General features: G+C 41.4%; 1 protein-coding gene across 1 annotated transcript in view; it reads left to right on the forward strand.

Moving 5' to 3' along the window:
* KBTBD12 (kelch repeat and BTB domain containing 12) overlaps nucleotides 1-21347 on the forward strand; it is a 42108-nt gene extending 20761 nt beyond the window's left edge. The window contains exons 5-6 of the mRNA XM_041425989.1: nucleotides 6757-6954; nucleotides 18728-21347. Coding sequence (XP_041281923.1) covers nucleotides 6757-6954; nucleotides 18728-18897 — 368 coding nt within the window. The 3' untranslated portion in view covers nucleotides 18898-21347. The remainder of the gene's footprint in view (nucleotides 1-6756; nucleotides 6955-18727) is intronic.
* The last annotated feature ends 1747 nt before the right edge of the window (nucleotides 21348-23094 follow it).

A 23094-nucleotide genomic window follows, 5' to 3' on the forward strand; every position in this document is an offset into this window, starting at 1 on the left:
TGTGCAAAAAGACACATTCTGAAGAGGATCATTGTAAGCACACAGTTTGTGGTGGTTGGAGTGGGGCTGGCCCAGCCTCATCCCCAGTGGCACAGCTGTGAGCAGCAGGTGAGCAGCACTGACAGCAATGAGCCATGGAGTGCCCGGGGCACTGAGCAACCTCCAAAGGGAGCAGAGGGCACACAGGGGCAGGGCATCAACATGAGGGGATAAAAGGTTGGGCTGAAGAACAAGCAAAGGCAGATGCTTGCAGCCTCCTGAAGTGCTGTGATGTTACTCTGTATGGGCAGACACCTGAAGCCTTCTCTTGTGGTATGGTGTTACTCTGCATGGGTTGAAGCCTTCTCAAATTGTGTGGGGATACTCTGTGTATTGTGGCTGTCTCAGCTGTGGTAGATCATAGGTTGTTCTCATGTAGTGGTCTCAGAGATAGCTCAGGCAAAATGTCTAAGCTTTTGTGCTATAGAGGAGAGAAAGGCTTTTGTTGAGTCTCTGTATTGATACCCTCCCTAATCCTAATGGGAATTTCCCATGAAGTGTGTGTGCACAGAACTTGGACATCTGACAGGCTCCTGTGCAGCCCCAGTCAGGGGACACTTTGTGAAGGGGCCATTCAGAAGCATGGAATGGCACTGCTTGGATTCCCACAGGGATCCCCCACTTCTCCTACCGTTCTTGTTCATTTTGGGGTGCATCATCTCCATGGGCATCCTGCAGTCAGGTAAGGAGAGCCAATGGGGGCTGCTGGAGGCAGAGGAAGGAAAGGAGGCAAGGTGGAAACAGGTAATGCAAGACATCTTCTGTATGCCTGGAGGACCACACCCTGCTTCCCAGGAAAAAGCATGAAATAAAGAGACAGTTCTAGCTGGCACATAGTGATGCAGAGAAAGAAGATTTCTTTCAAGCAAGCCTTGAAAACAACATCCTTAAGTGAAGCAAGGTTGTGAGCTCTTTCCAGCAGGATCTCTTACACAGGTGCCAGCACATTGAGGGACTCTAGAGGATAGATGAAAAATCATTGCAGAGAAAGCTGATCCTCTCTAATGTCTGTGATGTATAAATGCAATTTCTATCATAAATATGAAGGAGAAAGACTTGATTGAGTACTATCTTTGAATAAGTTGAAGTAGCAGTCTCATTGATAGACAGTTCATTTTTTGTTCTCATCCGTGTGGTGTAAATCTGTAGTAAGTAGTCTGCTGATGGCAGTTGTGTTAAGATCACTTTATTCTCACCCAGATCAGAATCTGATGCCTAGCCTTTGAAGTGTTAATTTCTGGAAAGTCCTCTTGGCACAGCACAGAGTATGCAGTCACTGTCCAAAACCCTTCCCAGACTAATTGCCAGCTCCAGCGTGCAAAACCCTAATGACTTAAATGGAATTATTGTAGAGTCAAGCTGATGGAGGGAAAAAGAGAAGTAGATCAGAGTTTTTGTTCTGATTAATAGCATTGTTCAAGAACCTGTACCGTGTGTCTTAATCAGCAATCCTGCAACATAATTGTTGTGCCATGTTCCTGGAGACTCTCATGCTATTTATACACCATACATAATCCTCATAAGTAAATGAACAGATTTCCTAAGGCTCAAAATTCTTTCTCCTATTCATCTCTTTTCACTGCTCTCAGCTCTTTCTCTCCATATTTTCCCAGGAACATAACTATATTTGTTGGAAAGCCCAAGAAAGAGCAGTATTGTGTTCTTAATGACAGAGGCAATTGAGACACTTTTGGAAGAAAACCAGATGGGAGGGCTCTATTTAAGGTCATGCATTTTAATCTCTCACTTAAAAAAATATCCTTTCCAGTTACTTCTCTGAAAACTTATCACAGCCAACATACAAATCAGGAACACTTATCCAAATGAATCCATTTGAATGCCATATTCATTACTTATGTCAAAACACACTCAGTAGAACTAATGTCCCTGAAATACAGGTCACTGGTAAAAAAAAACTCGATCACTATGACAGTTTTAACCATGTGTTGCTTTTATACTGTATAATTCCTGCTTTATAAATAATAATGTATTGAAGGAGTTAGATGAGAAATCCTATTAGGGAAGATTTAGGAACCAAAGAATTTTTGTTTATCCTCCTCAGACTGGCATCCTACTTCTTACAATTTGGGCTTTTTCCCCTGGGTTTTTGCTGAAAGCTTCTTTTAAAAGTTTTAAACAGTTAAATGAGGTTCAATTAAATACTGAATGTCTTGATCATAAAATACTTATTTGAATATATACTTTGGGGTCTCTCTGGAAAAGAAAGTGTGTGTAGGAGGAGCTGGAAGGAGACATTTTAGCTTTCATGCTTGAGTATTAACTGTGCATTTGAAAAACACTTTCTTTTAAAATAAACATGTCTATTTATAAATATGCTTTGGACTTCTGACAAGTAGCAGCTTATGGGTCTGATTCCGAGCTTTTATACCTGTGCAACAGCCTCCAAAGTGTCCATGTGCAGGAAGGAACAAAAATAGGCAGATAAATTGGTCTGATGGATGAGATTGAAACTGCTTTCTACACACTTAAGTATTTTCAAAGGGAGTCAGAAAAGGCATTTTATGAGAAAAGGAGCTGAAGCTGAAACATTGACCGTGCTTAGGAAGACAATAATCTGGTTTTCCAGCCCTTCTTCTAATCAATCTTATGCCCTTGTGTCTTCTACAAGCTGCATTACCTCATCTGCTGTGCTCTGGGTTAGCAAAGGATGACAGTGCTTCTTGGTTTCATCTTTGGAAGTGCCTGCCAGGGCTGCTTTATGGCTCCCTCATTTCTCTGCCATCCAGCCCTGCTTAGCAGAGAATCAGAGAAATATAACTGCTGAGACTCAGCTTGAGTGCTGGTAATGAAGGGAAATGTTACATAAGAGATTAGCACTATTAAATTCATTGTGCATTCCAGAGATCAATTTAATAATGAATTACTTTACAGGAGACAAATCTTGGATTTCATTTGCTTGTTGAAGAGTCCCCTTATTTTTTTTATCCATTTCCCAGGTTCCTTTGATAAAAATTCAAAGAGGCACTACTAAGAGCACATGTTGCTTGGTACTGTGATCTGAGGACTCAGTTATAGGATAAAGAATAACTCTGGCAGTACCCTGAGGGCACTAACAGCTCTTGATCATCCTGAGCAGCATCACCTGGGGCTTCCACCCACCCCTTTTGCCCATAGGTGCAGGAGTTAAAGACAGGCCTAATGACCTAAACCCCTGTGCTCTCTTCTGCCTTAGCTCCCTAAATGTCACCCCCATTTTATGTAGAGGCTCCTGTAGGAGCAGAGCATGAGCTCAGTTTTTCAGCTGTTCTATCCAGAGAATCTGAGATACAGACAGTCTTCGTGGTCTTAACTATAGTTCTCTGTGTCTCTACTTGAATTCCTCATGGTTTCATAAAAATGAAGAAGCCAGTGGGACAGGATGATCTGGATTCTTGAGTGATGGAGCACAAAGTGGCCAGAGTTGTCTGACACAGCAAGGGGGATTTTTTCTGATTTGAAATATCACATGGTATATACATTGTGGATTATGAATAGCCTGGTAAATGTGAGATTCCTCCACTTGGTTGTAGATGTGAATTGATTAAACTTTGAGACTTTTTTTGTTGGTGGTTTTTGTATTCAGTTCTTTGGAAAGAGTCCTGAGCATCCAATTCCATAGAGGGGAAAAATATACTTTCTCACAGGAATAATTCTCAACTACTGCATCTGGGAACACAGAAAAACAGTGCTCAGAGAGTCTGATATCCTCAGTTCCTTTGTTAGCAACCTTTCAGTGTTAACATTGCTTTAAGAGAGGAGGTTAAAGTTCATGATTTCTTGTTTTCCATAATGCTCTGCTTCTAAGCTTGAAAATCAAATTTCACTCCCCTCTGATTTTTCCTTCTTCCTTTCTATTTGCTGAGAACTTAGTTTTGCTATTGTAAATTGAACTTGAAATTGGATTTAGCTGAAATAGCTGTGCAGGGTTTAAATAAAATGGAAGTGTTTTGTACATTCAGGACTGTCTCTGATAAAGACAGTATTAAAAGAGGTTAAATATAAGTTGCTTAATCACCCCATGAAGGTTTCATAAATGCTTGAAAACCTGTAGTAGCTCTGACATTTTTTAAAAGATGTGCCAATAGGTCCTGGAAAACTACTTTTCTAATAACTATACCGGAAAAATGTTGGGTGGTGGATCCCCTGGCCTGGCAGCTGAATGTCTTCATTAATAGGTAATGGTTGTGAAGTATTTTTTTTGCATAAAGTCACTGACTGCTTTGTCCATTTTGTACCTGACTATTTGTGTTCTTTCTGAAGTTACCTGGCCCCACAGTTGCTCTATTTAGAAAATGACAATAAAAACACAGTAAGAAATAAACAGCTATTATGCTTCTAGAGAAGTTCAGAGCCATTTTGTTCACCTCCCCCTCCCTGCTTGAAATAATAAGGCAATCAGCTGAGTTATTGGTTTCTGCCATGCTACATGCATTCCCTAACTGGTACCATTTATTCCTCTGATTGAACAAGAACCTCTCATTTTTCATATGAAGACTTTTCTTTTGGGTGAGTGCATATTCTTCAGTGGGGTACAGTAACAACTGGGCTAATTTAAAAATATCTAGCTTGACAACCAGCAGCCATCTGTCTTTGGCACCACAAAGATGTATTTTGAAAGGGTCAATTTAGTCTGTGTGGAGTTTGAATATTATTGGTTCCCAGTTAAAACTGCCCTGAGAATCTCCCTGCATTACACTGCAGTCTGTGGACTGTACATAAACTGGTGGCAAATTGTTTTCATGCTGTATTCTATGAATCTGCCAATGGAAGCTGTACAATCAGAAACCATATAAGGAATCAATTAAATAGCCTTATCAGTTTAAAAATTTGGTTAGCTCTTGAAATTTTTCTTGATAAATTTAGGGGAATATTGTCCTGTCCTAAGAGTGGCACCTCTTTAGTGAGGCAATAAGGAGTAGTGGAAAAGTCTGCGCAGGAGAGGATAATGGCATAAAGAACAATACAGAAAGTAAATGTCTGAATTCTGAAATACCCCAAGGAATAGCTCAGTGAGACTCCATCATGAGAAAGGGAAGCATCATCCTGCTGAGCCTTTTTGACAAGGAAATGATTAGCAAAATCCCATGGCCACAGTTAATCTCTGCCTCAGCTCTCTTAGGTGAATCAAGCCTCAGAGGAGGAGCCCATCAGAGCAAGTGCTGCTTTAATTGAGGGTGTTAATACTGAACACATTTCAATGCCAGTCTCTTGTGGGCACACACTAAGGGGTATAGAGGACAAGCTGCAAGGATCTTGCTGGTGGGTACTGGGGCAAGTAAAGGTTCCCTGTGCTGGAAAAGGAGATGAAAGCCAAATTCGGCGAAGGTTATTAATTTCAAATATTGAACAAAATAAAATACTGTTAATTTCAGCCAGAGGAAAGCTTCCTGCTGATGACAATGGACACTGAATTTTATTCTAATTTTGCTGCTCTGAGGCAGGTTTGACTGGTTTTATCTTTGCCTGACTCTAAAATGCAAATCAGGAATACAGTGCTAGCAAATTTGGAGCGCTGCAGTCCCCATTTATAGGGAGCTTCCTCTTGCAAATACTTTTGGGGAATGCACAAAATATTTAAAAAATGGTCCATTTTAAGAGGTAGATGAAAAATTATATACAAATAAAACTTGAAGCACTAGGGGCTCATTTGTCTAACAGACCAGCTTAACAGCACTAGGGACAATATACTTTAAAAGCAGCTGAACCAGCACAGGTTGCACTTGCCATCCTTCCCCTTTGCATATGCAAGGGCGTAATTACATGCTTACAATGCATTTTGGATTTGCACAATGGAGCAGCCCTACACGTGTATCTGGAATGCCAGGCTCCATGTGGAAATGGCTTGCCTACTGCAGCCAGTGGATGTTTAAAAGTAGTCCCAAACACACACATGCACAAAAGAACGCCATCAGTGCTCATTACAGGGTATTGTGTCCATTGGCACAGATGGAAAACCTGCATGGGGACGTCAGCATATTAATTCCTGAGATCCAAAGGCTGTAAATTCAAAATGTGGATTTGATCACTGGAAGGGATTTGGAAAGGCAGAGTTTGCAAAGTGCTATCATTGTTTCCAGTGTGCACAGGGATCTCAGGTACACCTGCAGCCTGTCCCAGCAGAAGGAAACTGGGATCTGTTTCAATCCTGCATACTGACTTCAAGCACCCTAATTAACCACTCAACAGTGGGGCTTGTTGCTAACAACTCAGCTGGCTCTCCAGTCTGTTGGATGGGTTTGTTACTGGCATTTTATTTGCCTTAAGAAATAAGTGTAATTTGCCATAAGAGATAGGTATAATATTTTTCTTTTATTGAAGAAAACTAACCAACAAATGCAAATAACTGTTGGTAATGTGTGGGGGTCAAATCCAACAACAGTATTTGAAAAACAAGTTTTGATCCATTGCAATTTGTCCAGCAAATAGAACAAATAATTTTGAGAATTTCTACCATATGACAAGAAAACAAAACAAAATACCTTTGTGTTTTGAAGACATTCTGCTTGTCCTTCCTTTGATATGAGACTTCAGAAGGGATCTTGCTTTGGTGCCTGTGGATAACGTGCTGTAGCTTCTGCTTTGTGCTCTCTCACAAACTCCTGAAGCTGCAAAGAGGAAAGAGTGGGAAATGAGAAGACACAAACAGAAAATGCAGCCAGCAATGTATTTTACAGCAGAACGTGGGACTGCTACAACTGACCTGTGTATCTTTTGCAGGAGGAATTGGGTGCCTTGGTTATGACAGAGGACAGACACGGAAATGCCTTGATGCCGTGGAGATTTATAACCCTGATGGAGACTTTTGGAGGGATGGACCCCCAATGCCTTCTCCCCTCCTCTCCTTACGAACAAACTCCACCAGTGCAGGCTGCGTGGAAGGGAAGCTGTACCTCTGTGGAGGATTTCATGGAGCAGGTACTAAAATGAGTCCAGCATTCTCTGTGTAGTTAAAATCAGTTTCACGGGACACAGACTGACCTGATGAGTGCTCAGCCCTAACAGGTGGCACTGGCATGCCCTGGAGCCACAGACCTGATTCTGCCCTTTGGACTGCCAGCTCCTAATGTCAATATGAATGGGGTTCTGTTTGACTTTTGCTTTTTCCTTAACAAAACACAAAAATTTAAGAATGTTTCTGATCTGTTTCTAAACCTGTCCAAACCTAAAACCTCAGCAGAATTATTCTGGATTTACATTTAGAGTCACAGAAATGAGGAGCTTATTGTTTCATGGACATTAAAGAACTTGGACATATTTGTTGAAGATTAAGGCCCTGTCCATCAGTCTTGAGCCATGTTATCTCACTATGCCTGCTTATCTACATGCTTTTTGTAATCAATGTTGAAAAATCTTGTGTACTTAATAAGGACCCTGGGTAGGGAACTGAGATACAAAAAGACTGAAGTTCCAGATCTGGTGATTTTAAATAATCTTAGCCCCAGAGACACCTTTCTTCTTTGAAGTCTTCTTCCTTCCAACTTTGCTTAGCTTTATCTAGATCTCCAGTGCATATAACCTATTTTTTTTTCATTATAAATGCAAAGGATTGCAAAACAAGCACACTTAAATGATTCTGCTACATACAGCTGCCACCCCAAATTCCTTTCTAGGAGAAAGCAATAGCACAGATAGCAATATCAGTTATCCACTGCTAATATCATGTCAGCCTCACTGTTGATGAGGAGTGGTCATGTGGTATCACTGGGAGGCATGTCCTTCTCATTACAGCTTCACTTGTATAACAACCTCTAAACTTAAAGCTGCTGTTCTTTTAGAATGATGATTTTCATCAGCTAGTTCACAGCTTGCCTTCTGCGTTCATTTGCTGCTGTTTGAGGAAGCTGCTTCCTGAAAACAATTGTTTGGCATGTTCTCATGTCACCTCTGATGGAAGTTCTGTGACGTCAGAGAAATTTTGCTTGTCACAGATCACTGTGTTTCCATAGCAAACCTTGTGCCATTCTAGTTGTGTTTTTTTCTCAGCAACATTATGAAAGAGCCTAAAGTTAGTGGGTAAAAATTTCAAAAGGCTAATCATGGGAAGTGGTTGAGTCACCATCCCTGGAGGGATGTAAAAGATGTGTAGATGAGGAGCTCGGGTACATGGTTTAGTGGTGGGCTTGGCAGTGCTGGGTTCATGGTTGAACTGGATGATCTTAAAGGTCTTTTCCACCCTAAACAATTTGATGACTCTGTGATCATTAGCAGTGAAAAATGAAGCATTTTTTTTCCAGATGACTAACAGATTAATATGAGATTTTCTGACTAGTGTAACTTCAGAACCATAAAAACACTTTCTGTACAATGCCACCACATTCTGTCACTGAGTCATGTATAAAGAGTGGTTGTTCTGGGAGAGGCTGAATGTCCTCCTGTGGATTTAAAGAAGGCTGTCTTTTGTATATTTATATAATGCCAGCTCAATGGCGTCCTGATTCCTCCTCTACTATTGCAATCTGTATCATTATGTATAGAACTCCTCTGTACTAATAATGTTATTTAGATTGGAAAACAAGAAGTCAAAGTTAGAAAATGCCACTTTTGCAGTTACCTGTGCAACCTGAATTCTGGCCCCCTGCATGTGCACTCTGTACACCAGTACAGAAGTAGTGTGTAGTTGTGCTGTTAGGCAGTTATTAACAAGGCAGCCAAAATAAGAGTCTCACTGTCAAATCAAGTATAACCACAGTTTAGGAGTCGAGAGGAACCTGTGCCTTAAACACAGGCTTCTTAATGTGACTTTCAAGTTAGTACAGGAAAAGGGCTTTCTAATGGTCGCAACAAGAACAGCTTCTAGCTACCACCACCAAGACAAGGACGGGCAGAGGCCGTAAGCTGAAGGTGGAGATGTCACCTGGCTGGCCTCTCTCCCCGGCCACACGTTCTCTGAGTGCTGGAAAGGGCTCCTGCCTGATGTCCTCTTTGGAGTGAGAGAGGGTTATTACTGCACATGGGGGCTTGGAGAGGGTGACTTGACCCTGCACTTCCACAATTACAGCTTCAAGGTACAGAACAGCATGTGCTTCTGCTGCTTTAGTAGAAGATAGTATTATTTTAGAATGTGTTTGTTTGGTTTTTGGTCTTTGGGCTTCTTGGCATGTCACTTCGGTTTTTGTGAGGGATGCGACCGAAAGAGGATATTCCAGCTTCACAAAACATTGTAATTTATTTTCATCCAGTTGGAGTTCTTGGAACACGCTGGAAGCACAGCTGTAGTCTTTGAGTTTTCTGCCTGCTCAATGCCAAAGTACTGCTGTGATCATTCAAGAATAAGCACAGCAAAGAAAAAAAAAGGAAAATAAGCCAAAATCACTGCTGCAATTGAAGCCTCAGCCTATAGGGCTGAAACTAACCCCCTGATCTGTCCCAATCTCTTCAGCCTTCACTTGCCTTTGCATTTGTTTACATCCGCTCTTGATCCAGCAGGAAGTTGACCTAGTAAAGACATTGTTGCATGTTAATTTTTGACTGGTATGTGTCATGCTCTATATGCCTTCCTGCATGTGTATAGACCTAAGTGGATCATTAGAGCCCAGAGATGAAAAGCAGTTGTTAACTGCTTAAAGGGCCCTAAATTTGGAAGAAAGGATGAGTACTGCTCACCTGCCATCTTTTCTGAGTCCCATGTGACAACTGAAGTTTTGTGATGGCAGGATTCCTGTTCCATGTGTGTTGACTGTCACAAGTCCTTGTCTGCCTGAAGGGAAGACAAATGGTGCAGCCCTAACATCATCTCCAGGAGAAAAGGAAGAAAAACTGCAGCTTCTCAAGAGGGAAGTCAGCTTGGCCAGATGACAGCAGCAATAGGAGTCCTTCTACAAGATGAGTGAACTCCAAAGTGTGTTCAAGCTCCCTCTGAACTGCTAGGAATATTTTTCACTGTGGAGATAGGTTGATAAAGCTTGTAAGGCTTGCTCAAGTTAGAAGATTTTTAAAGCTGGCCATGGAAGAGGAGAGGGGATTAATTCAGCTGAAGCTTAGACACTTCTCTGCAGTGCCTACACTGAGACCTTGGTAACCCTAGGCTCCCTGCAGCAGATGGAGAACCTCAGAATTCAGAGGAGCTCTCCTTCTCTTAAAGCTTCATGTTTAAATCAGGATTTGAGGGATTCTAACTTGGCTTACCTAGGGCAAACACATCAGAACTTGGTGTCTGGTGTGATGGAGCAAATACCTGAGAGACCTCTGTATTGTTATCACTAGCTGATTAATGTTGTATGTTTTTACAGTCCTAAGTACCCCAAAAACACACTTCTTGTTTTGAATCTGTTTCCTCCTTAGTGAGACTTGCAAAACTTCATCTGTTGGCCAATTGTTTATACAAATTAGCTCATTTTCTACTAAAACTTCCATGGTAAACAGGAGCCATTACCCTGCTTGTCTCAGCTCCAGCTCATGAAGCCTTGTGTCACAAATGTCATTTTCTAGCACTGTTGTAACATTCATCAAGATAATCACACATTTCAATTTTTTTTTCCATTGGTTTATAGTTCAGCACAGAGTGAAAACATTACCCTGAGTATGAATACTCAGCAGGGCTCAGTGTGCAACAGCCAGACAGATTTTCTGCTAAAATACTGCCACGTTTCCTGCTGTAACTGTGGATTTTAAACCAGCCTTTGCAGCCTGACTGTACAGTATTCTGGTTGATGTGTTTTATTTTCTTTTCATTGAACAAAAACCTGTCAAGCTGCACAGGCTGACAGCTACTGACATCAGCCTGTGCCCAGCAGAAGCAGCCTCATTAGTGTGGCTCCCTGATGGAGGGGGAGCAGCTCTTCAGGTATGCAGGATTACACCCTTATCCAACGCCTGCCAGATCAGGTTCCCTTCTTTTTGACTGATTCTGAGCATTATAAATGTTTTTCTGGTGAAAGTAATGAAAGAAAAGGTGTGTGCCTGCTCACTGAGACCATGTCATCTGCTGTCATTGTCACTTGTAGCCTGTATCTGGTGGCTGGGGATTGTAGCTTTAGTTTCAGGCTATAGGTGTTGGTCTGGCTGTCTGGAAACTGAAATCCAGAGCTGAGTTGTTGGTTTTTGGGTGACGTGTTTAAAAGCTGTGGCACGGAGGGACATGAGTTAGCGGCAGCTTGGCAGTGCTGAGTTAATGGTTGGAATTGGTGATCTTAGAGGGATTTTCCAACCTAAGTGATTCCATGATGTTAATTAAAATGCCACCTTTACTGTGATACTGTCATCCATGTGACATCAGCTGATGTGCAAAGTACAGGTACAAGCACCTCAACATAAATTATGAAATGTTTAATAGATCTGCTCTTAGCAGCACATATCCCCTAAAAGGTCTTATAATTCCATCAGGTAATGGGGCATTTTGTGGAACTGTCTGTCTCTGTGTAGCTTAGAGCAGAGGAGGTGAATGTACTTCCCTAAAATGTATGTTGAAAATTTCTGTAATGTGTGTAGTTTCATGTGATATCAGAGCTGCTTAATCCAGTTTTGATATTTACTTACTCATATCAAGTAGAAATAAATTTTTCTTTTGAATAGTGTTACAGAGGAAAGGAGAAGGGAAGAAATATCTATGAGATGGACATGCAAGAATCTAAATTATTTTGTGCTTGCAACTGTTACCCAGGATAGGTGACAGTGATACAGAGTCCTACTACCTGTGTTAATTTTGATTCTTAAAAACAAAAAAAAACAATGGGTTCATTTTCTAATCTATTCTTCCTCATTTACATAATCTGCAATCCATGCATTGGAATAGAAGCAGCTCTGCTTGCAGCAGTGCAGAACTGTGTAGTAATTATTATATTCCAGATGAGTTAATGAGTTTTTATCTCCACACTGCCCACTCCTAATAGCGGACTAACTTAATAGTTATTTATTTTGACTAATCTCCCATGGAAGTTGTTCCTCTTAGTCTCCTCCATTATGTGATTTAGATGGAGAATCATTCAGTGCTTGTTTTTTTTATTATAGTGCTTATGGAACATTACTGGAATTAAATATAGACATATTAAGGAGTCTGGCACAGTAAATACTGCACTTGTGAAGCTTGGGGGTTGAGAGATTGGAACAAAACCTGGTTCTCCAGCACCTTCCCATGTTCCCAGCTAAATAAAGCAGAGGTTCAAACTCAGGGCTGCTTATCTGCAGCACTGTTTGTTTCCTCGTGTTAAAATTTAGTGTGCACAGATGAATAATTAAACTTCTCCTGCCCACAGTTGTTGCCATTAGAATAAATATTCCCACCAATGGAAGGGATTCAGCGCCCTTGTATTTCACTCAGCTCAGGGCTGCAGGCACTGCCATGGCTCTGCAGCTCACAAGCCACATCCATCCCAAAAAATGCAGCTTGACCTTTCACCAAATTCTCCCCCAGCAGCAGCATGAGCTGCTGGCACTGGGAGAGACCTCTGCAAATGCTGCCTGCCCAGGGAGGGCTGCTCATCTACCCTGCTCATTAGCTGGAAATGTGCTGCCATAAATGAGGCCAAATCAGGTCAGGGGAATTTCTCGGCAGCAGCACCTGCTCATTTCACATCTAAATTTGACCTTCTCACTCTCTGGAAGTGGTATTAGCTATTCAGTCCTGCTTCTTACTGAGGCTCGTTTATTGTTTATAAAGAGTTAATGAATGATTAATAGATATTTTAATGCATTTTAATTAATTGCTGAAAAGGTCAATAGGTTGTTTAGAAACATGGCTTGTAGCCATGTATGATATCTGTGTTCAAAACTGCCTGTCGTGCACAGTCTAAACATGTTTTATATCTTCTATAAATTATATATGAACCTATTGCAAGGCATTTAGAAACAGTATTTCAGGATAGGCTGAGCCAAACAGTTGTTACTCTCATTTGCTGCTTTTACCCATATAAATTCATTTTGCATTGACTCCCTGCCTCTGTAACCTGTGATCATGCTGTCACCTGCTTGTAAGATTGTGCCTGAAAGAGGCCTTGGTTGTGAAGAGCAGGCAAAATCTGGAAAGACTTTAGAAGCTTAAGCAGCTGGAAAACAGGAAAACAGTTGAAGCAACTGAATTAGAAATGCCCTTCTGTGGATCAGCCCATTCTTTATATATATATTTAATTTTAGTATCCATTGATTTGTGAGTGAATGGGTGGCTCATGAAACAATGGTCCTGAAGAATTGCACAGCAGATCAGGAGGAGAGAGGACCTGTCTATGAGAATGAATATCTTACCTTACTCCATGCAGGTGCTGAGACAACAGCAAGCTGCCACAGTGGTAAATTCAAGCCCACCTTTCTCCCAGCTCTGGGTGTGTCTGGTGGATGGAGTGCCTTGGTGCTCCACACCGTGAAGGCTGGCCAGGACTCCAAACAGCCCAGCCAGGTTCCCTCTCTGTGCGCTCCCTGCCCACGGGCACAGATGATGGATGGCCTTGACCTCAGGAGGTGCTGCCTGTGTCTCGCTGGTGGAGTTAGGGAGCAGCTCATGCACAAATGGGATTGGAGGCCACAGACTTGATGAACTTATTATTTTTCCTACTGCAAATGAGGAGCCAGGGCATCTGGTAGTAATGATTTAAATGCACTTCTATCCCATTGCAACACAAATATGTATTCCCAGGTCACCTAACTCCACCTCAGGTAATTATGAAAGCAGCTATTAGTGGTGAGGAAGATAAGAAGCAGAGGCCAGTCCCATGTGTTTGAAATCATTCTCTGGTACAGACAATGGCATGAAAAAACAGGTACAAAGCAGCAGTGGAGGCTGAGCTGCTCCAACGCAGCTCTGGGTGGCTGTTTGATGTCAGGAACTGGGCAAACAATGAAAGAAACACCTGAGTAAATATTTCAAGGATGTTGAATTGGCAAGCACCTTGTGATATTTTTTCCATGACAAGTGTCAGGAACTGAGCAAACAATGAAAGAAACACCTGAGAAAATATTTCAAGGACTGTTGAATTGGCAAGCACCTTGTGATATTTTTTCCATGACAAGAGCAGAGCAGACAGCAGTTCAGCTGCTACAGGTTTGGTGTCTGTTTAAAAAAATTATCTATATAAATTGATCTATGACAAAAGAATACAGAGCATATTAGGTACTTTCAAACTGGAAAGGAAAAAATGTGTAAACCTGAGGACCAACATCAGGAGGAGTTCAGACAAGTGGCCTGTGTGAGGATGCCCTAGGGCACAGAGCTCAAGGACAGATGTGACACTGAGGCTTTTCCCAGCACACAAGGTGATTCTGCTCTGGATAAAGCTGCTGAGGTGCTGCTGGCCATCTATCAGTGTGTCAGTGTGGCTCTGTCACTGCTAGAAGGCAGGTACACTGTCCCAAAACACTTTGGATATCTCTGCCCTGCACTGAGGCAAAGGTATCATGGCTTGTGACTTGGCACTTGCTCGCTCTCTCTCTCTCTCCACCACTCTGCTTCCTCGTTCCTGTGCTGGAGCAAACCTCCAGGTGATGTCAATGGGCTTCTGCAAGAAATAATGAAATATCAACCATAGATTTCACTCCAATGAATGGAAATTCAGAATGAATTTTTTTTTTTTTTTAAGTTCAATCCTCTGGACAATGATCAGGCTACAGCAGGGTGAATTTATTTATCTTGGCTTACAAATGTAATAGCTGTGTGGTTAGTAGTCCTGGATGAAGTATGGATTTTCTACCTGCTAAGCATATTGTTTAATTCTTCTGCATCTGCTTCCCTTTAACTCAAAACCTAACAATTGTACCTGAATTTTCAGTTACAAATGAGAAAGAGAAAGAACGGTCCAAAAAAAGTTGTAATAAATACTACTGTCATATGGAAAGTTGTTCTTTCATTCGCAGCCTCCAAATCAGAATTGGAATGTGGTTTAAAAAAACAAAACAAAAAAACCCATCAAAACACCCGTAAAAAACCAAAAACCCAACAAAGCAAAAAAAACCCTCAAAAACAAAAACCCAGCAACAACAAAAAAACAGATGAAAAAGCAGATGAAATATTTATGTTGCCTGCAGTCATACTGTGTGTCTTTCCAAGAATCGTTCATCCTGATTTATGTTCAATCCTGATTCAAATGGCATGAGAAAACTTATGGCATAAAATGAAGTCTGGCCATATTTGGGGAGTGAATCACAAACCTTTCCAAGAAAAAACATGATTATGTATCTGGAGTGCAGGCAATCACTTACTGAAAATTAATATTTTTGTTCTTTTTCTTTCTGCACATTCAAAGAAAAAAATAATGTGAAAAATTGTGGAAAGTGTTTTGTTTGCAGACCAGAATATAAAAGTTAATCTTAAAACTAATCTTGCTTTGACTACGTATTTGCATATATAAAATACAATTTTTAATGCTTATAAACTAAATATTTTCAGGTATAATTTAAGTCTTGTCACTGGGAAGAGATGAATTTGTAGGCTCACTGTTAACCTTCAGTCTGTACTTGTACATCAAGAAGGCAAAACTGTACCAAAAGAATTCTGACTTTTTAACACACCACAGTTTCTGCTGGGGATTAAGTTACACTGGGATTACTGGTCCCTTTGCTGGTTTAGCCTCTTTCTTTCCTGAGTATGAATAAATCACTGTTTTACTGCTAGAAAAGGATCTGCACCAGGGTTAGGTTTGTACAATTGGAATAATTCTAATATGAAGTGGTTTAAATCCTGTGCAGAAAAACACAGTGTAAGAAAGTTTCTTAAAACTTCTCACAGTTAAACAAGAATGTGCAGAAAACCGCTGCTTCATTTTGTAGAAATAAAATGAGTGAAACCCTTTCATCAGGTGAGGTGGTTGTCTGGTGAGGCAGAATAATGCTGTGAGGACAGAGTGATGTGTGGGATGGCTTTTTAAGAAGGTAATCTCTGTAATACAGCCAATTTCATTTTGTAGGTGCCACATGATTCTCCTGTGAGCAAAATGGGCTACTATGATATTGCCTTTTTAAAATTGCAATTAAACAAGGCAAATCAATGAAGAAGAATCAGGAATTATTTGTACCTTCAAGCTGTTTATTGGGATTAAAGCCCCAATCCAGCATTATAGCCTGGAATCAAAGGTGCTATTCTCTTTGAAAAGCACCACCTTTTCTGTTGCTGTTACCAAGAAAAATTAAGAGAAAAAATAAATTTAAAAGAAGGCTTGAGAGCTGAAGTTTTCAACTCAGTTCTCTTTTAAATAGAAAAGGTGTAATGTTTTTTTCCTGAAGTATGACTATTTTGAGCAGTGCTTTACCTCACATGAACTTTCTCATCTAAAGGGTGCTGTTTAATTTCCTTTAAACAAGATAAGACTAGAGAAATTACTGCTTCCCTTGACTCTTTTTATCTCCCAGGGGTTAAGAGTTAACTAACACTCCTTGTGTTGCAAAGCAGAATTTCTAGCATGGAACAAAACCAGTCAGAATATCCCACAGAAAAGGGAAACAAGAGACATAAAGGTTGAGAGTCACCCAGGTCAGGAAAAAACACAGCAGGGCTTGTAAGGAAGGGTTGCTGAATCTGCCTTTGATGTTTTAATTATGAATTCTTTTTCTGAAGTGTTGCAATCACTCACAGAATGTCTTGGTTCCAGCATTTGATTATTTTTCCTGTGTTTGTCTCATTTTTGTCATTGTCCATGCCAAAGAAAATCCAGGCATAAAAATTTATTGCATAAAAGAAATTATCTAATGAAAAGCCACAGAGACAGGAGCCTCCCATGTCACAGCTTTGGTCTGTGTTCCTGTATTTGCCTCAGGAAAAACCTCTTCACTCTTGCAGGGTCATACAGGAGTTTGCTGGTCCTGGCACATGTTATTTGTTTGCTCTTTTTCAGTCGTGGCTTCTCTCTTCACATGCAAATGGCTTTTTTAGCAGTTTGCTGTCTCCTGTCTTGAATGGGTGTAGTTTTCCAATGTATTATTATCCTCCTGTAAAGTCCAGGTTCAATAAGCAAAACATCACAACCTGTTTCACAAAAAGGGATGGAACAAAGACTGTTCAGATGAGACTGTATCCTGCAATCTCACTCAAAGCTCCTGGAGAGTGAGCTGGTGGAGATCTATAAGAGTCCCAGAGGCCTGGCTTTGGACCAACAAAAATTATACCACATAAATTGTTACACACAGGGGGGAAATGAGAACAGGTTGTGGAAGCTGGGGCAGAAAATCTGTGCTACCCTCCTGTGTCCAGATGAAAGAGGGCGATGGTGAATGGGTGGTGAGTGGATTCCTTAGATAAACACGACAAAAATGTGCAGAAATGTCCACAAAACTTGTTCAACATCCACAGATCCTGTGCATTTTCAGGACCTGCTCAAACCAGAACTCTCCTGTACGCACTCAGCAAGGAAGCCATTCCTGGGAGGAGAATCTTGTTTCCATCTGACCTCCGCACATCCCAGAGCTCCTCCTTGCAGGGGAGCCTGGGGGTATTTAAATCCCACCACACTGCATCATTATAACATCAACACTAATTTTGTGTGGAACCTAAACCATGACAGCGCTGTCTTGGGCAACTCCCCAGAGTTGCTGTCCCCTGGAGAAATATGTGGTCTCTTTCCAACATGAGAAACAACCTGTGTCTCTGGATGCTCTTCTGCTTTCATTCTTTTGCCCTTCTTCAATCCTTCAGTGTCAGTTACACATCAGGGCAGTACCCAAACAATGAGGTGCAATTGATAGATGTAGATAGGGCTGCTGCTGGGGGTTTGTTTGTATTAAACAATTCCCATAAGGGATAGCTGAATGGGAATCTCACTCTGGAACCTGTACATTTTATCCTGTCACCAGTCTCTTAAGACTCAATAAAAGAGCACTGAGTATTCAATGTTTCTTGCTATCATGGTTCTTATCCTGGTCCCCTTGAAGTGTCTGTTCTTGGAAGTCTGGCTTTTAACACATCCCTGCCGAGGTTCATCTGACAGCAAAGCACATGCATGTCCTCAGCTCAAAGTAAGGAAAGTTTAGGCTAAGTTTACTTGCTGTGAGAAAGCAACTTTAAGATGAAAAGAAAAAGTGAGCAGAAATGAAAGATGGGTTATATTTTTAGGAAAGATTGGCTTTGAGTAACAATTGTTGCAGAGCTCATGACTGTTGTCAGCAAAGGAAGGGTTTGTGGTCTTGTAAGAATTTTAATATAGCACTGCTGGTTCTCTGCTTCATGGTGATTCTTTCATGTTTTGTTTTTCTTTGTAAAAAGCTTGTCTGGAGATTGGCTGTGATTTAATGGCATTCTTCTAACCTGCCTGTCCATGACAAATTCCTCAGCATTTCAGAGCATCTAAAGTGCATCTAGAGCCTTGGGGTCTCCTGTCTTTATTTCTCCCTAAATCACAGGGTGTCCAGGCTGGACACCCAAGAAAAGCCATAGTATTGGAGTGCTTCCTGCAGCCTGAGAATTGCATCTTGCTTGGGGCAAAGAAAAGAACAGACTGCATGCAGGCATGCTTGTGAACAAGAGGCAATATTCTGTCTCTAAAAGACGAGCATCTGACAATTGACTGCAGGATAAACTGCCACCTGCATACTTGTACAAAGATGGAGCACTTGATGCTTTTATTTCTGCAGCTGCACCTGGCACCCAGAGGGTGAGGACTGAATGCACTGTGGAGATTTCCATCTGCACTATTTAATTTGCTCTATGTTGAGTGTTAGTACCACAGAAATTACCTTTTTATTTCCCCTTTCAGAAGGCTCATAATAACTGCCCAAGCCTCTTTGATCCTGTTTGGCTTGCCCCCTGATGCCTGCTGCTGTTGGCTTTGTTTTTCAGCTCGCCATGAAGTGATCACCAAGGAGATCCTGGAGCTGGACACGTGGGAGAACCAGTGGAACGTGGTGGCCACCAACGTCCTCATGCACGACAGTTACGACGTGTGCCTCGTGGCTCGGCTGAACCCACGGGATCTTATCCCTCCTCCTCCAGATTTAGTGAACCAATAGAAGTTCAGGGAATCTCAGTGCTTCCAGATTCTGCAGAGACTGAAGAATTTGGGGAGACAAATGCTTCGCTGGCTCGGGATCACAGCTGGGTCCCACCGAGAGGAAAGGGCAACACGTACTTGAGGACATAATTGCCTTTGAGCTGTGCTTCTCTGATGATGCTTAATTTGATAGTACTGGTGCTCTGTGCTTGAAAGCCAAGGTTGTCCAGCCTTTGTGTGTGGCTCTACAACTTCAGTCTGGCTGTGCAAGCTCCAGTGCTGGGTGAAGCCTGGGCTGCTTCTGACAGGCAGTGGCAGCAGTGGCAGCCCAGCTCACAGCTCAGCTCGCAGCAGACACATGACAGAGAGCTCTAGCCAGGGAAATCCCTCCTTTGCTGTTCATCCCACTTGGATCTGCTAAGCTACCCAGGAAGCTAAGAAATAGAGTAAGTCAGCTGATGAAAAACAAGTGCCAGACTGTAATTGACTGAAGCAAAGGTAAAACATGGAAAAGCCTTTGTTTGAAAAAAAAATCCCATTAGCCAAGGTCCATTAGCCAAGAACACCAGCTCCTGCAAACACTATCTAAAGCACAGACACCACAGCCAAGACATCCTGTCTTTGCTAATAAACCTGAACCTGTGCTAGTAGAAAACTAATCCTTTAGCAGCAAATCACAAATGAGTCTTTCAGTAGGGCTGGCAGGCAATCTCTACCAAAGACAAGAAGAATCTTAAATTTTCACAAAAATCCTATTTATTACAAAGTCTGGTATGATCTTAGAGCTCAGTTAGGAAACTTCCCTTAAGGGATGAATAAGGGGATGCCAACTAAAAAGTAATAAATGAGACCAGTATTATCTGCATATCAGCATTGCAGCTACAGGGAAAGGAGAGATGTGCTAAACAATAAATGTTTATATAATAGCTTTAATGGAGGCTAATAAGGCTAATTCTCTACCAACAGAACTGGCTATAATCACAGGGAAGAGGAACAATTCAAACAGTGCTTCTGAAGGCAGTGTTAGCCTTTGTAGGGCTTGAAGACAGTAGGTTAGAGAGAAAATTGCTATCCCACTATTCATCAGTTCCCTGGTGCCTGCCTTGCAGTGTATTTGTCACTGCCTGGGCAGTGCAGACAAGAGAACTGGAAATCTCCTGCTGCTCTTGGGCCACAGCTGTACATGGCAGCATGCTGCAATGCAGACTGCATGTCAAACATAAGACTAAACTATGATATTGTGTGAGAATGATCATTGCCAGCAAGAAGTGGCTTTTGGTAACTACAAAAGCAGCAACAAAAGTGGAACAAACAAAAAGAAGGCAAAGAAGTGAGAGAGTCCATCAGGTAGTTCACCCATAGTTACTTTCAGGATTTGTATTTTAGAGCATCTCAATTTTCTCTTTCAATCATGTTTTAGGCTGCAAAAATGCCCGCTTTCTTTGTTGCTTTTTTGACTGCAGTGCTGTGCTTATGGCAGAGGGAGATGGAGAGGATGATCCAAAAGCCCTTTCCCAATTTCAACTTTTGTTACTCATTAATTATTCTATAAATATCCAGTGAGAATATTAAGCTGTCATGTAAAAACTTTAAGAAGGAAGAGGACTATTTTTTCCTGATAACTCTTGTAGGACACTGAGGAATGCTCAGACAAGAAGGGATTTGAGGGGAAGAAATTAAGGAAAACACACAGAAAAGGAGTAAATCCATGAGCCTTACAGCTAATTGCTTGTCTCCCTTTACACTTCCCAAGCAGAATGTGTGTCACAGCCTAAATGTGTACTCTTGTGTTTGCACAATGTCTGTATTATTCAGCCATCCTTTTTTTCTTTCCATTGCTCATATAGGTTATCATCTGCCTGGAACAGAGTTCTGACAACTCATGAACTTCAGCAGCACAAATCAGTGGCCAGCTCCTAAAATCTCAGCCCCTCTGGTCATCAAGTGCAGTTGTAGGTGTAAGATCAAGAAGGCAAACTCTGCTTTAATAATTTTTTAAACAAAATCAGTAGAAAGTTCTTCCAATCAATAACCATCCAATACTGGAAATTCTTTGACTTTTGTTGTTACTGTGAAATAAACGTAATTTTGTTTTAATTTCTCTACAAGGCTCTGGAAGCATTTGCTGGAAGCAATGCTCTTGAGCATTCATTAAGGGTTTCCTTGTGAAACTCCAAATTCTGCAACTGTACCTACTGATTTTGCTTTTTTAATATTTTTTTTCCCTTTAAGGAAGATTGTTTTAAAGAGATTTTTTGATCTTTGGTCTCTGCTTTGTGCTCTATTCCTTACAGTCCTTGTGGTTTAAAGCCCGGACTAATCTACTGGATTTCACTCCCTAAAAGACAGTCTATTTGGATTATTTCAAAGGGAAGAAGGGAGATATTTGCAACCTTTCATGAGTAATATTTGACCATGTATGTGAAACTCAGCTGGCAAACCCCAATTAAACTTTTATTTTGGTAGTGAGCTGGCTGTTTCTTTCTCACTTCATATGATTTGCTTTAAGACTGACATTTAATGAGCTGGATGGAAGGAAAGTATGTACTCTGAGAAGGTCTGTCTTGATAACTGAGGAGGGTAATGACATATATTTCATATATTGGCCTTGCCATCAGTGAGCTTGAGCTGCACTGGGCAGTTAACAGGGTTTTTTTCATGCAGCAGGGCGAAGTGATCTTCCCTCACAAGTGAGCATCACCTTTCCTGCTGCCCCCGGGGTCTGACTGCCACTGGGGACCCCCACGAGTCTGTCTCTGTTTCTGCCCCAGTCAGAATGTCTTACACTATTTATCAAGCAGGGGAATGTTTGAGGGTTTTTTCTGGATTTAATGTCTAGAATGGGGGCAGGAACTTCTTAATTTTATGTGGGCCCTATGCAGTTCCTGGGTTGCCCTTGGGATGACTAAAATTTCCAAACCAGTATTTGAAAATGCAGCTTGTCTGAGGCAGGCAGAAGCAGGAAGCATGTTTATTGAGAGGTATAGATGTCAACCAACATCCCTCTGAGAGTATAAGAATCTGCAGCTCTGCTCTGTCCACAGGTAATCTCACATTGCTGTGAAAGTCCTTAAGAGTCTTAATTTCTTCTATGACAAAACCTGATTAAAAAAATTACAGAGTATGCATTCTCCAGCCTCCACCAAGTGTGGGTTTCACTGAAATAATATTTTACTGCAGCCCCTTTCTATCTGAGCAGCATTAGCTTAGTGTTTCATCAAGGCTGAATTTACATCATCCATAACTCTAAAATGCAAGCAGTGCTGGAAGCTGCCAGCTGTTTAAATGGGTGGGGGGTTTATGAAGCAAAAGCATAAATCACAGTGTCACTTGAGGTGCTGAAGCTCTTCACTGGTTCCCACAGATGAAGGAAAATTTTGGAATGGTAGCTGGTCATGTGGCACACAGGGAATAAAGCAAAAAATTGAAATGCTACAAGAAGCTAATTGAAGCTCTCAATTTTTAACCCCAGCCAATGTTTTACTTTGAAATTGTCCATAGATAACTGACTTCATGAAGATCCCTGCAGATTTCTCATGTCTATTTTCATACAGGAAACCATCAGGCGTCTGACTGCTCACCCTCACCCAGCACTGCTGGGGTTGCTTGCCTGGGTCTCAGTCCCTGCCCACAACAGGCAGACACACACAGGCATTTTGCACGAGTGCAATACTGAATTTTGTGGGGCAGTGTCTGTGTTGTGTTCCAGCAGATACACATTGCCGCTCAGAAAGCCTTGATTTGCCAAAAGAAACCTGCCTTGGTGCACAAAGAGCTGTCAGCTCTTCCACCAGCACTCCCAAATATGCTCCAGGTAAGAGGCTGAGGGAGCATCTATACAAGAGGGTGACAACAGAGGTGGGAAGTGCTCCCAGAGTGTTACAACATGTGGGGGATCTGGCCCTGGATCCTGATCCTGGTTTTTTCCTCTGCTTGAGATGTGTACAGACATCCATGATCATGTTCCAATCAGTGAAAAAATAAAAGAAGCTAGAATATATTTTTTAATATTACAATATAGCCATAAAAATCTATGTTGCTTTTCTGCTGATTTGGAAGATAATGACATTCTTTTAATAAGCTGTTTACCTAGTGATTGCTGTCTTAGCTACAGGGGTGGTCCCTTTCACTGGCTGCTCTCTTAATGGATTATGTAGCTCCTCTGAAAATAAGTTTCATGAATCATAATGCTTTGAATCACCTGGTCAGAAATTCA

The sequence above is a fragment of the Onychostruthus taczanowskii genome, unplaced genomic scaffold, assembly GCF_017590055.1.
Source record: "Onychostruthus taczanowskii isolate IOZ18803 unplaced genomic scaffold, ASM1759005v1 scaffold9, whole genome shotgun sequence".
NCBI lineage: Eukaryota > Metazoa > Chordata > Aves > Passeriformes > Passeridae > Onychostruthus > Onychostruthus taczanowskii.